This window comes from Piliocolobus tephrosceles, chromosome 21 (assembly GCF_002776525.5).
Source record: "Piliocolobus tephrosceles isolate RC106 chromosome 21, ASM277652v3, whole genome shotgun sequence".
In the NCBI taxonomy this organism is placed as follows: domain Eukaryota; kingdom Metazoa; phylum Chordata; class Mammalia; order Primates; family Cercopithecidae; genus Piliocolobus; species Piliocolobus tephrosceles.
Genome location: NC_045454.1, coordinates 7,141,647 through 7,155,481, shown reverse-complemented (window position 1 = coordinate 7,155,481; position 13,835 = coordinate 7,141,647). Strand labels below are relative to the sequence as shown.

At 47.5% G+C, this 13,835-nt stretch overlaps 1 protein-coding gene across 4 annotated transcripts; it reads right to left on the bottom strand.

Annotated features, from left to right (window-relative positions):
- Nucleotides 1-7,678: 7,678 nt before the first annotated feature.
- Nucleotides 7,679-13,678, bottom strand: KLK8 (kallikrein related peptidase 8). Of its 4 annotated transcripts, XM_023182640.2 has the most exons (6): nucleotides 13,506-13,678; nucleotides 13,068-13,145; nucleotides 12,419-12,578; nucleotides 11,990-12,252; nucleotides 9,730-9,863; nucleotides 7,682-7,887 (listed from the first exon to the last, which is right to left on the bottom strand). In XM_023182640.2, the coding sequence occupies exons 2-6, from the start codon at nucleotides 13,135-13,137 to the stop codon at nucleotides 7,732-7,734; spliced, it is 783 nt and encodes a 260-aa protein (XP_023038408.1). In that variant the 5' UTR covers nucleotides 13,138-13,145; nucleotides 13,506-13,678; the 3' UTR covers nucleotides 7,682-7,731. The 4 variants fall into 4 exon arrangements, with proteins under 4 accessions (XP_023038409.1, XP_023038410.1, XP_023038412.1 ...); XM_023182641.1 differs by lacking the exon at nucleotides 12,419-12,578 and having other exon boundaries at nucleotides 7,679-7,887; XM_023182642.2 differs by lacking the exons at nucleotides 11,990-12,252; nucleotides 12,419-12,578 and having other exon boundaries at nucleotides 7,679-7,887; nucleotides 13,506-13,562.
- Between the last annotated feature and the right edge of the window lie 157 nt (nucleotides 13,679-13,835).

The following is a 13,835-nucleotide window of genomic DNA, read 5'->3' as shown; positions in this document are numbered from 1 at the left end:
TAACTAGAAATAGTAAACTAGAAGAAAATTTCTTCTGGTAACTAGAAGAAAATGGAAGGAGAATGGGGAGTGTGTTGTGTAGAGAAAACAGCATGTGCAAAGGCCCAAGATAGAAGGCATTATGGCTGGAGCTCAGAGGCCAGAGGTTAACTGGGACCACATAATGACAAGCTCTGCATGTCATTCTGAGTCTTGCTTTATCCTATAGAAAATGAAGAACCATTTGAACCTTAGTCAGGGAAATAACATAACAAGATTTGCATTTTCAAAACATCAACCTGGCGGCTGTGTGAAAGCTGGCTTTGGGTGGGATGTGAAGATACTGGGCAACCATAAGGGGAAGTCATTGTTGTTGTCTAGATGAGGGAAGATGGTGACTTGGATACAGGTGGTTGAAAGGTGGAGACAATGTTAAGTACACGGATTCAAAATGCACTTAGGAGAGAGAACCAACAGGCCTTGGTGATAGAAAGAATGAAGGTTGTGTTGAGGTAGTGGGAGATGTTAAGATTTCAAAGTCTCTTGCTGGATGGACAGTGACGCCATTCATTGAGAAGGCATGGGAGATATGGTCAAATGGTTCTGATATGGCAAGAATAGACCTCAGACCCTGACTTCAAGCAGAACTCTAACTCCAACCTTTACTTTGACACAACTCCGAACGCGTATTTTGACATAAACCCCAGTCTTTTTGTTTGTTTCAGTAGCTTTTGGGGTATGAGTGGCTTTTAGTTACATGGAGGTATTGTATAGTGGTGAAGTCTGAGATTTTAGTGCACCCGTCACCCAAGTAGTATACATTGTACCCAATGTTTATAGTGTTTTATCCCTTATTCTCTTCATACCCTCCCCCTTCTGAGTCTCCAATGTCCATTATACCACCTGGTATGCTTTTGTGTACCCACTGCTTAGCTCCCACTTATACGTGAGAACGTAAGGCATTTGGTTTTCCATTCCTGAGTTACTTCACTTAGAATAATGGCCTCCAACTCCATCCAAGTTGCTTCAAAAGACATTATTTGATTCTTTTTATGGTTGAGTAGTATTCCATGGTGCATACACATCACATTTTCTTTATCCACTCATCAGTTGATGGGCACTTAGTTTAGTTCCATATCTTTGCAATTGTGAATTGTGCTGCAATAAACATATGTGTGTATGTTTTTTTTTTATATAGTGACTTCTTTTCCTTTGGGTAGATACCCAGTAGTGGGATTTCTGGATTGAATTGTAGATCTACTTTTAGTTCTTTGAGAAATAGCCATACTGTTTTCCATAGAGGTTGTACTACTTTACATTCCTGCCAGCGGTGTAGGAGCATTCCCTTTTCGTCACATCCATGCCAACATCTATTTTTTTTTGACTTTTTAGTATGCTCCAGTCTTAACCCCAAACCTTAATTGGTACCCAATCCTGAACCTCAAATTCTGCTTTATCCTTGATCAACCCCAATTTGTATCTCAACCAATAACCTAAACCTTGACTGAGTTCTTGACTGCAAATATCAACTCAGGCTAGGATCCAGACCTCAACCAACCTTAACCCTCCTGACCTGAATCCTGAACCTTTAGCCATAAGCCAAATTCAACCTTGACCTGAGCAGTGAATGTCGCCATAGCCTGAGCATCAAACCTGCCCCAGGATAATTCAGACACTAGTCTCCATTCCCATCATATTCTAGGAAGCCCACATTCATATCCTCCCCCATGAACCCATCCCCTCACATCCAACACCAGTTCTAACACTCTCACCCCGGTCCTACCCCTATTCTCATCCTCAACCCAATTGCTACCTAACATCCCATTCTCATTTCCATCCCCAATTCTTTTCCCAATTCTGTTTTTATTTCTCCAGCTCCCCACACAACCTTGATCCTTCATTTTGCAAACACTCTAAAATAAAGTCTGCCAACGAATACCTTGCTAACATTGATGCTATAATACCCAACTCAAGCTGAGTCCCAAAATCTTCTGAGACATTTACTCTCATCAAATACAAAATTGGATCCCAGAACTTGGACATCTAGCCCTGCCCATTCCACAGCAGGACTCTGATCGTGAAGGGTGTCAACATTCCTGACCTGGGCTCCCAAATCAAGGAGAAGCAGACTCCAGCCCAGTTGGCCTCACAGCTCCATGACTCAGCAATCTGTATCTTTCCTTCCCGGCTTCTCAGAGAGAGAAATGGTAGCAAGACTTCTGGTGTATTATCTACCGCCTGCATCTTCATCCTTAGATTCTCTACTCCCTCAGTCCTCTGCCTCCTCAGCACCTGTTAGAAAGAGGAAGGAGCCGGGCTACTCTAGAGCCCTGCTATTCACTCCTAAGTCACCAAAACGTCTATCCTCTGCTTTTCATCATCTATCATTCTGTAAATTATATTCCTAATTATTTAACCTGATTTTGTTGCCAAACACTGGTCATCACAAGCAGAGGAAATATGTGTGGGGTTCTTTTTTTTTTTTTTCCCAGCACCCCGCCCTGACCGGAGAACATAGGAGGTACTTAAATAAATACTAGTCTGCAAACCTCTGGCATCTATCTACAGGTCCACAGGCCTTAGATTCAGTCCCGCCTTGATCCCTGAGCCATTCCACCATGCGGTGTGACAGAAAGAACTAGAAAGAACTTGGACCTTCAACCCAAATTTGAATCCTGGTTGCCCACCCTGTGACTTCGGGTAAGTGACTTCATTTTTCTGAGTCTGACTTTGCCCCTCTCCAAAGTGGAAGAGAGCAAAACCTATTTATCGAAGCAAATGGGAGGATTAAATAAAATGATGAATGGAAAATTGATGGGCACGCAACAGGTACTGAATTAACAAGAGTTCCCTCGGCCCATCACCCACAGAATGAAGAAGCAGCTCCCATTTTTATTTTCCCCCTACATTTAGTGTGGTGTGTCAGGTGCTTCGCAGACCTCGTCTGTTCTCCTCACATCGGTCCAGGTGAGGATTGTCATCTCCATTTCACTTTTATTTTTTGCCCCTTGCCCCATCATCCCCATTTTATAGATGAGAAAATGGAGATTTTAAAAAAGGCTAGATCACTTGAGCAAAGTCACAGAGCTAAGGAGTCAGAAGTGTCAGAATTCAGCCGGGCGCGGTGGCTCAAGCCTGTAATGCCAACACTTTGGAAGGCCGAGGTGGGTGGATCACTTGAGGTCAGGAGTTCGAGACCAGCCTGGCCAACATGGTGAAATCCCATCTCTAGTAAAAATACAAAAAATTAGCCAGATGTGGTGACATGTGCCTATACTCCCAGCTACTCAGGAGGCTGAGACAGGAGAATCACTTGAGCCCAGGAATCAGAGGTTACAGTTAGCCAAGATTGCACCACTGCTCTCCAGCCTGGGTGACAGGGCAAGACTCCATCTCAGAAAAAAAAAAAAAAAGAGAAAAGTCAGAATTTGAACATTGGGATTCAAAGGCCCATGGTATCACTGCTGCACAAATCCATACTCTGAGAAGGAAATTTCCCTGTTACATCCACATGTACCCTCTGAGTCTCATTTGGTTCAAAACAGACTTAGATCACCCTTGGTCTATTAAGGATGCATATCCCCACGTCAGAGAGAGGCCCAAATCCAGGCCCCCTGTGCCCTTTGCATTTAGTCCCAGCACCTATTGCTAAGTCTCACCCAGACACCCAGCCCCATATCTCCGTCGCCCTCAGACCTATGTCCTGAGCCTTTGTTAAATGACTCATCTTCCAGCTCATGATCACACCTGAGAACTGGCATCTGCCAATCTTGCCAGCTGTGCCCTTCCCTGAGGGATTCTGAACACTGTGACCCTCGTGCCTCCTGACTCAGCCCATGGGTTCTGATGGCCCATTGTTTCATACCTCGCGGATTCTCTTCCTCCTTTTATCTTTTCTTTCTTTCTTTCTTTCTTTCTTTTTTTTTTTTTTTTTTTTTTGAGACAGAGTCTCACTCTGTCACCCAGGCTGGAGTGCAGTGGTGCGACCTCGGCTCACTGCAACCTCCGCCTCCCGGAAGAACCCCATTTCTTTTGGGAGAGATGCTGCCTTATTTCTTATAGTCGCAGTGAAACTGTCAATCATAGTTCTCCAACTCCACCCACCCACTGAGGTGGAAAAATGACCCAGGCCAAGTCAACAAGATTAGTGTTTTCTCTCCGGCAACAATGACAGATTCAAGGGGTTGGCCCAGTTCAAATTGGACCAATTAGAGTTCCTCCCTGGGATTAATATCAAGATGCCAAGAGAAAGGAGATTTTTGTTTCTGTTAGTAGCTGCTATGTTCCCTCCATGCCCCTCCTTAGTACCTAAGATTGAATAAATCAATCACCAAGTCTTTTCAGGCTTATATTCCACTGGAGACATTAAAGTTCTCCTCGACCAGCCTGGGCAACATGGTAGAGTCCTAGCTCTACCGAAAAAAAAAAAAAAAAAAACCAACAACAAACAACAATAGCTGGGCGTGGTGGCACATGCCTGTGGTCCCAGCTACTTAGGAGGCTGAGGTGGGAGGATGGCTGAAACCCAGGAGGTAGAAACTGCCTTAGGCATTGTTTGTGCAATGCTCACTGTACTCTAACCTGGGCAAGAGTAAGACCTTGTCTCAAAATAGAAAAAAATCTCCTGGGCATTGGATGATACTAAGAAACTATCAACTGTGTAAGGTGTGATAATGTAAGTTGGTTATATTTAAAACGAGTCTCTTTTGGGACAAAGATTGGCAAATTTTTAAAATAAAGGGCCAGACACTGAATACTTTAGCCTATGTGGACTAAGACAGAAAAATGGAAGCTATTATGTAGATATTTAATAGTAAGAGAGAAAAAAATTTACAATTTTTAATTGATGAAATTCAAAATGTAGCAATGATAATTTAGTACAAATTTTTTTATTACTATTCCTTATCAAGCTCATGCCTGTAATCCCAGCACTTTGGGAGGCTGAGGTGGATGGATCACCTGAGGTCGGGAGTTCAAGAGCAGCCTGACCAACTAGAGAAACCCTGTCTCTACTAAAAATACAAAAAATTTTAGCTGGGCATGATGGTGCATGCTTGTAATCCCAGCTACTCAGGAGGTTGAGGCAGGAGAATTGCTTGAGTCCAGGAGGCAGAGGTTGAGATGAGCTGAGATCATGCCATTGCACTCTAGCCTGGGCAACGAGAGTGAAACTCCGTCTCAAAAAATAAAAAAATATGTTTAGATCAGGGGAATTGGTCCAACAGCTGTAATTTGCCATCCCCTGTGTTAAAAATGCATACTAAAATATTTAAGAATGAGATGATGTGATGACTGAGATTTGCTTCAAAATATTCTGGCATTAGGTAAGTGTGTGGTGGGAGTATAGGTGAAACAAGAATTGGTTTTGCATTAACTCTTTTTTTTCTTTTTTCTTTTTTTTTTTTGAGACAGGGTCTCACTCCATTACCCAAGCTGGAGTGTAGTGGTACAATCATAGCTCATTGTAGTCTCAACCTCTCAGGCTCAAGTGATCCTCCCACCTCAGCCTCCTGAGTAGCTGGGACCACAGATGCATGCCACCATGCACGGCTAATTTTTTAATCTTTTGTAGAGACCAGAGTCTCCCTATGTTGCCCAGGCTGGTCTTGAACTCCTGGACTCAAGCAATCCTCGTGCCTCAGCCTTTCAAAGTGCTGGGGTTGCAGGTATGAGCCACTGCACTAGACCTTGCATTCATTATCGAAGCTGGATGGTGGTATATGAAGACACATTATGTTATTCTATTTTGCATATGTTTGAAATTTTCCATAATAAAAATTATAAAACAATTCTTTGAGTTGAGATGTCCACCCAGAAATGCATCCCTGGCATCAGAAGTTTAATGCCATGCTTGAAAGACTTCCTCAGAATTTCTGGTGTGGGGGAACTGTCATAAAACATCACGGAGATTGATGAATGCAAGGTATCTCACACACTCACGCCCCTTGTGGGGCACTGCCTTCCCATAGCACTAAGTGGCCATGTTTCATATCACATGACTCCAAGTAGCCACTGATTGGCTAAGATTTGGTCACCTGACTGGGATGCAATCAAATGATTGGCCATTCAGTGACCAATGATATGGCTGAAGAAAAGGTGAGCTAGACGGATCAGATTCTCTTTCATGAGACTATTATCTGAGAGATCCTAGTGAAAGAGGAGGCGGGCTTTGACTGAGGCGGGCTTTGACTCTGGACTAGATTGAAGACTGCTGGAACAGGGAAAAGGCACCAAAAGCACCTCTACATAAGATATGCCCACCAGCACCATGACAGTTTACCATTGCCATGACAACACCCAGAATTTACCAGCCCTTTTCTAGAAATTTCTGAATAACCCAACCCTTAAATTGCATGTAATTGAAAATGGGACTAAATATGACTACAGAACTGGCCCTGAGCTGCTACTTTGTGCTCAATGCCTATGTGGTAGCCCTGCTCTGCAAGGAGCAGTGCCTCTGCTACTGTGCAGTACTATTTCAAGAAAAGTCGCTAACATCACTGGGTTGCCCTTGAATTATTTCCTGGGCAAAGCCAGGAACCCTCCCTGGCTGAGCTCCAGTTTTGGGCTCACCTGACCTGCACCACTAGGAGAGTGACTATTTATATCCTTGTAATAACTACTTCCTCCACACTTATCTTTCCCTAAAACAAGTTATGTTAAGCCTTTGCTTTAATGAAAACTTCCCAAAATGCCCTTTCAATTTGCACATACCACTCATTTCCTTCTACCACAGCAGACACCACCAGATGGCTCCAGGGTGTGAGAAAGAGTTCTATCTGGACTTTTGGGAGCTCTCAAGATTTTTGACCCGAGTGGTGGTTTTATGGTTGTTCATTTGTGAATATTTAAGCTCTTCATATATTTTCTGCACTCTTTTCTATGCATATCTCACAATTTTTTCTCTTTCTTTTGTTGTTGTTATTATTTTTTAAATAAAATAGAGGTGAGGTCTTACATTGTTGCCTAGGCTGGTCTTGAACTCCTGGGCTCAAGAGATCCTCCCACCTCAGCCTGTGAAAGTACTGGGATTACAAGCATGAGCCACCATAGCTGGCACTATTATTATTATTATTTTTATTTTTATTTTTATTTTGAGACCGAGTCTCGCTCTTGTCACCCAGTCTGGGGTACAATGGCGCAATCCCCGGCCCACTGCAACCTCTGCCTCCTGGGTTCAAGCGATTCTTCTGCCTCAGCCTCCTGAGTTAGCTGGGTTTACAGACGCCCACCACCAAACCTGGCTAATTTTTGTATTTTTAGTAGAGACGGGGTTTCGCCATGTTGGCCAGGCTGGTCTCGATCTCCTAACCTCAGGTGATCCACCCGCCTTGGCCTCCCAAAGTGTTGGAATTACAGACTTGAGCCACCGCACCTGGCCAATTATTTTTTTAAACGTGGAAAATTTTACCTCCAAAGCTTGTGAACACTTTGCTCAGGAAAACGAAACACAAACTCTTTCAAAACTGTCTTTCACATACCAACCCACTGAATGTTTGAAAACCTGTGTGTTTTCTCCCGTGAAATAAAGCTCTTACCCAAGTTCTTCCAGGAAAATAAGGGATCACTTTAGGCAGTGGTGATGGCCAAAGTGACCATGAGAACTTGGTCTCTGCAGATCCCCACCTAGCCTGCCAGCAGGAACAACCCCAGATCCCCATCCAGCCCTCCTTGCAGGGCCAAAACACAGACAGGCGAGGAACCAGAGATGGCTGTGAGTTTATTAAGGGAGATCTAGTGCTTATCCTAGAATCAACCCTTGCTGCCTATGGTCTTCTTGATCCAGTCCAGGTAGCGGCAGATGTTGGTATAGACACCTGGTCTGTCGGACCTCCCACAGGGGTCTGAGCCCCAGGATGTGATGCCCTGGAGTGCACCATTACACACCAGGGGGCCTCCAGAATCGCCCTAGACAGGGAGAATGAGAACAGGGTTGCATCTGAGATGTCCACAATGTCCCTTTTCCTGCTGTGCCAGCGTTTTACCAGTTCTTTAGCATGACTGGTCCCCTGTAGACAATGGGGGTAAAAGCATTGTCCCCTGAGACCAGTCAGGACAGGGCTTGGGGCTTCCATGTACACACAGACATGGTGTCTAAGGGTAGTGGTCAAAACACGGACAGAAGAGGGGAAAGAATGAAATCCCAACCAGGCTTGGTGGCTCACGCTTGCAATCCCAGCATTTTGGGAGGCCGAGGCAGGCGGATCACTTGAAATCAGGAGTTCCAGACCAGCCTGGCCAACATGGTGAAACCCTGTCTCTACTAAAAATACAAAAATTAGCTGAGCATGGTGGTGCACGCCTGTAATCACAGCTACTCGGGAGGCTGAGGTGGGAGAATTGCTTGAACCCAGGAGGCAGAGGCTGCAGTAAGCCAAGATTGTGCCACTGCACTCCAGCTTGGGAGGACAGAGCGAGACACTGTTTCAAAAAAAAAAAAAGTTCTCGAGGGTCCAATCCAGGGAGAAGACAGTAGGGATTACACGTAGAGGACTGAGCTTAAGTTTCCTCCGTTCCTGGTCAATAGTGAAGGCATCGTTGATTGCAGTTGCCAAACACAGGAGAAAGGATCAAGATTCTTGTGAACACACACACACACACACACACACACACACACACACACACACACACCCCATATCCCCAAGGGACAATGGCTGAAATCTTTGTGGAAGAGAACACTGTCTCTATAGAAAAATCCAGAGAGACTGGCTTTCATGGCAGTATCACTGATGGAAATGACTCCATTCTTGGCCAATGGGGAAGAAAGCATTGTCTTTGGCCGGGTGCGGTGGCTCAAGCCTGTAATCCCAGCACTTTGGGAGGCCGAGACGGGCGGATCACAAGGTCAGGAGATCGAGACCATCCTGGCTAACACGGTGAAACCCCGTCTCTACTAAAAAATACAGAAAACTAGCCGGGCGAGGTGGCGGGCGCCTGTAGTCCCAGCTACTCGGGAGGCTGAGGCAGGAGAATGGCGTGAACCCAGGAGGCGGAGCTTGCAGTGAACTGAGACCCAGCCACTGCACTCCAGCCTGGGCGACAGAGCGAGACTCCGTCTCAAAAAAAAAAAAAAAAAGAAAGCATTGTCTTTAGGGACCAATCATTGGCAAAGGCGGTGGGGCTTCCAGGAAGGGGACAAAGCCAGGGGTAAGTGCTAGGAACAACGAAGCTGCAGTTAGAAGAGAGTTATAGCTATAATCAATCCCAAGAGAAAGGGATGGGAGCTCATTGAGGAGGCACTGAAGTCAGTGGCACCATTTCCCCCAGCCAACTGGGAAGACACCATTGTCTCCCAAGGAACCAATCACAGAAGGGAACCAGCCTTGGGATTCTAGCCCGGTCTCAAAGAAGAGTGGCTGATCACCTGGCCAGTGGTAAAGTCGGCACAAATTCCATGATGTAATGCTGGGAACGATAGCAGGGAACTCGCCTAACCTCTAGCCTCAGACTCTCTCCTTCCTGGACATCTACCCCACCCTCTCTAGCCCCCAACTCTGCACCCTGTCCTGTAGGTAAGGGTTCGAAAGAAAACAGTAGCAATTAAATGCTCCTAACCCCTACGCCGTGTGACTTTCAGAGAAAGTTTGGCCTTCTCCGAACCTGGCTCCCACTCCGTAGAGATAGGGGCGACCACTCCAGGTGTTAAGTCTTTGGGGTCACTCCCCTTACCACCCCCACCCCCATCCAAGCCTTAAACCTCTAGAGGGCAATGAGGGATGAGTGAGGAGAAGGATCTCAGAAATCGCTCACCTGGCACGTGTCAGCCCCTTTGCTGCCGCCTGCACAGACCATGCCGTCTGTAATCTGCCCTGGGTAGGCATCCTCACACTTCTTCTGGGGAAAGATTTTTACTTCTGCACAGTTGAGAGTGTCAGGAAAATTCTCTGAGGGGGAAGAGGTTGCAAGATTCCCTGAGAGAGCAGCCATTTGCCTTCGTCCCTGACTGAATCTAACCCCCTTTCTTTCCAGGATGTAATGGGGGAAGTTTTCCAGCTGCATGGGGGAATTTTCTGACACTCTGCACAGGGGACATCATTTCTCACCACATTAAACAAAGCTGTACTCGCTGCTATTAGGATTTCTCCATCTAGAGAGGAGCCCTCGGATCTCACATGTTTTTTCTTGCCCTGAGCCAATTTCAAATCAAGGGGCAGGGGCGTTACTTGGAGGTGCCCCTTTATGATACCTCTGAGCCTCTCTTTCCAGTCTTCCTGCCATCAGACAGCCAGGTCCTCAATCTGTGCTAAATTCTGCTCCTTCCAAATGTCACCTCCTCCTGGAAGCCTTCCCTGATCACTCAGATTAAAACATACCATCCCTGCATTACTCCCTATCCTTTTACGCTCCACAATATTTCCTTACAGCACTTAACTCTACCTAATATTTTATTTTATGTGTATTTGTTTATTGTCTGTTTCTCCTACCTAGCTTGCAACTCCATAACTACAAGAACTTTGTACAGTTTGCTCATGGCTGTATATCCAGTGCTTGCAACAGCACCTGGGGCATAATAGGTGCTCAATAAACAAGAGTTGAATTAATGATTGAAAGTGGAATTGATCTTTTTTCCTAACCTCTTTTGAGGAATAGACTTCTTCAAAGCCTCTCTGAGGGGGAAAAACTTCCATCTGGCATCTCTACGTGCCAAAAGCAATATGCTCATAATCTCATTTAGTCCTCCCAACAGCGCTTTGAAGGAGGGATGCATTCATTCATTTCATTATTTATTGATCCAGCCATCCATTCCACAAATATTTATTGAGCATCTACCATGCAGCAGGCACCATTCTGAGCACTAGAACACAATGAAGAAAACTGATGGAACCTGAACCCTCACGTAGCTAAAAAAATCTATTGGTTAGTGAGTCCCATTTTGCCGATGAGGAAAGTGAGGCTCAGAGATGGAAAGGAATGTGACCAGGGAGAAGGGGCAGAGCCATGGTTTGCACTGATCTACTTGATTTGTGAGCATGTGTGTTTCTACAGCAGCAAACTGTCTCATCCAAAGCATTCAGAGCCGGAGCGAGGCAGGCAGGGAGAGCAGGAGCGAGGCAGGCAGGGACCTAAATGCTGATCTTGCCACTTCCTGGAGAAGCTCCTTGACTCTCTGAGCTGAATCCTATGTTTTCACTGTGAAGGAAGACGAGGGGCTGTCTGGATTCTGGAGTCCCAAAGGGACAGCTTCATTGGAGGTCCAGACTCCGGGGTCCAGAGTCAAGAGGGAGCTAGGACTGCTGGATCCTAGGAGAAGAAGGGCCTAGACTCCCGGTTCTGAGGGAAGAGGGGACCAGGGCCCAGGTTTCCTGGGTTCAAGAAGGAGAAAAAGGCCGGGGGCAGTGGCTCATGCTTGTAATCCCAGCACTTTGGTAGGCCGAGGCAGACGGATCACTTGAGGTCAGGAGTTTGAGACCAACCTGGCCAACATGGCGAAACCCCGTCTCTATAGCAAATACAAAAATTAGCTGGGCTTGGTGGCAGGTGCCTGTAATCCCAGCTACTTGGGAGGCTGAGGCACGAGAATCACTTGAACCCGGGAGGCAGAGATTGTAGTGAGCTGAGATCATGCCACTGCACTCCAGCCTGGGCAATTGAGTGAAACTGTCTCCCCCAGCAAAAAAAAAAAAAAAAAAAAAAAAAAAAGGAGGGAGGTCGGGGGGAAGGTGCTTAGGAGCCTGTTTTCCTGGGCCTCTGAGAAGTCCAAATATCCCAACTGTGTTAAGATTATATAAAATCCTATACAACCAAAGGTCTCATAGGATAGTGCTCTCCACTATAAAGGAGGGGTTTTTCTGGCCCTGCTTAACAATCTGCTAGTTGGTTCTCTTTCTCTCACCACTCTTAGTAGTCTGGTCTTCGAGACTTCTAGTATGACTCCCGCTTGTGAATCTCAACATCATGATCACTTTCCCTTCCTTGTCTCCCTCTGGGGGACCAAGCTTTGCCAATAGCTTGGGGTCCACTGAGCCAACCAGATCCTCCTCTCCCTCCGATTAGTGGACAAGCCCACTACCTCGGGGACTGGTGACAGTGCCCCAGCCCGAGATGATGCACGTCTGGCCAGGCTGGGTGCAATGATCTGCCAGGTTGATGGGCTTCACTTTGGGCCCCAGGGAGGCCTGTTCACGCAGCTGAAGAAGCATCAGGTCATGGTTATGGTCGTCCACATCGCTGCTGTTGTAGCAGGGGTGTGGGATGGACTGAACCACAGGTATTTCTTGCTCTGGGCCATCTTTATTCTGTAGGCTGTGGTCTCCCAGGCGTACTGTGTATTTCCTGTAATGGCGGGTATAGTTTGGGACCCAGGCAGTGGTATTGAACCCGGCCCCCTCCTCCTTCAGACCCAGGAGTCCAGTCCTCAGCTCTCTTCTTCCTGAGTCGAAATCCCAGCCCCCTCTTTCCTTTTAGCCCCAGCCGACCTCAGGCCCCGTCATCCACTCACGGTTTTTTACAGTGGGCAGCCGTAAGGATCCAGTTGCCACCTATAAGGACACCGCCACAGAGTAGTTGCTTGTCCTGGAACAAGGCTGCCTGCCAAGGCTGCGAATGGGGTCGGCACTCCTGACCCCCCAGCACCTTGTCCTCCTGTGCCCTGGAGTGTCCTGCAGCAGGAGGGAGAGGGTTGGATCACCACCCTCTGGGGCAGTGCCAGGGCTGGGAAGGCCACTGTGTGTTCAAATGGACACACGGCAAGTTCTCCGCGTACAACTTAGTGAGGGAGGTCCAGGCATCCGCACGCTGCCACACGGGCACACTCATTTCAGTCCGTGTGTCATCATACAAGAGTCACACACCCCAGCATGCCCCCACATGCTTCCACTTGAGTCTACATGCCCCCAAGCAAGCAGCCCCCTACAGGCTGTAGGTATTCAGACAATTTACAGCATCACCGAACCTCCTTCTACCAGCTGCTACCTGTTTCTTGCCTCTATCCACCCTGAGGAAAGCCCACAGAGGCTCCTGCATCATATCACACTCTTCACATTCGTGCACACGCACCCACATAACCACCGCGGCATTCCCACAGACTCCCCAGCACCACTGCTGCCGTCAGACCCCTGCCCTCCGGAGGCCTCCGCAACCCTCCTCACCTGCCCAGGCTTCCCCTAGCAAGAGCAGGAACATCCACGTCTTGGCCGCACGAGGTCGGAGGCGTCCCATGGTGAGGTCTGGTAAATGGAGAGGGCGGGGCCGGTAGACAGGAAGGAGGAGCCTGAAATCCCAGTTCTGGATTTGGGGACGAGGGAGGGAGCCGAGAATATCTGGGGCTGTTCTGGGCTTCTCTGGAGGAAGGGGGAGGCTGGGGGACTGGATTCCCACATTCCAAGGGAGGAGGGAGTCCTGGATGTCTGGGTCTGAGGGGACAGGGAGCTGGGAGCTGGGACTCCTAAATTTGGGAGAGGAGGAAGCCGGGGTCCAGACTGCTGGGTCTCCAGAGAGAAAGGCAACTGAGGCTGGGGTCCTGGAATCTGGAGAAGGAGGGTCCGGGGCCTGATGTCTGTGTCTGAGCACCTCTCTCTGCACCTCACCTTCCAGAATCCAGGGGCGGGGTCACCTACTGATTCGGACCCAGTACTTCAGTTCTCGCTGCCTGGTACACGATTCTGGAGGCTTTTAGCTCGATTTTGGAGAGTTTTAACTGGGAATCTCCGCCTCCTGCTCCTCCTCCTCCTGCACTAGAGCCTGGGGAGCTTCTGGGAACTGGAACACTGGGTGTGAGTGAGAAGGGGCGGAGGGGGCTGAATGTGAAATCTTGAGGGAGGAGGGGCTGGAATCTCAGACTTCTGAGGCCAGGGAGAGGAAGGACTCGGGGCTGAGACTCTAGGATCTGAAACGTAAAGGGCTGGGGGCCAAGACTT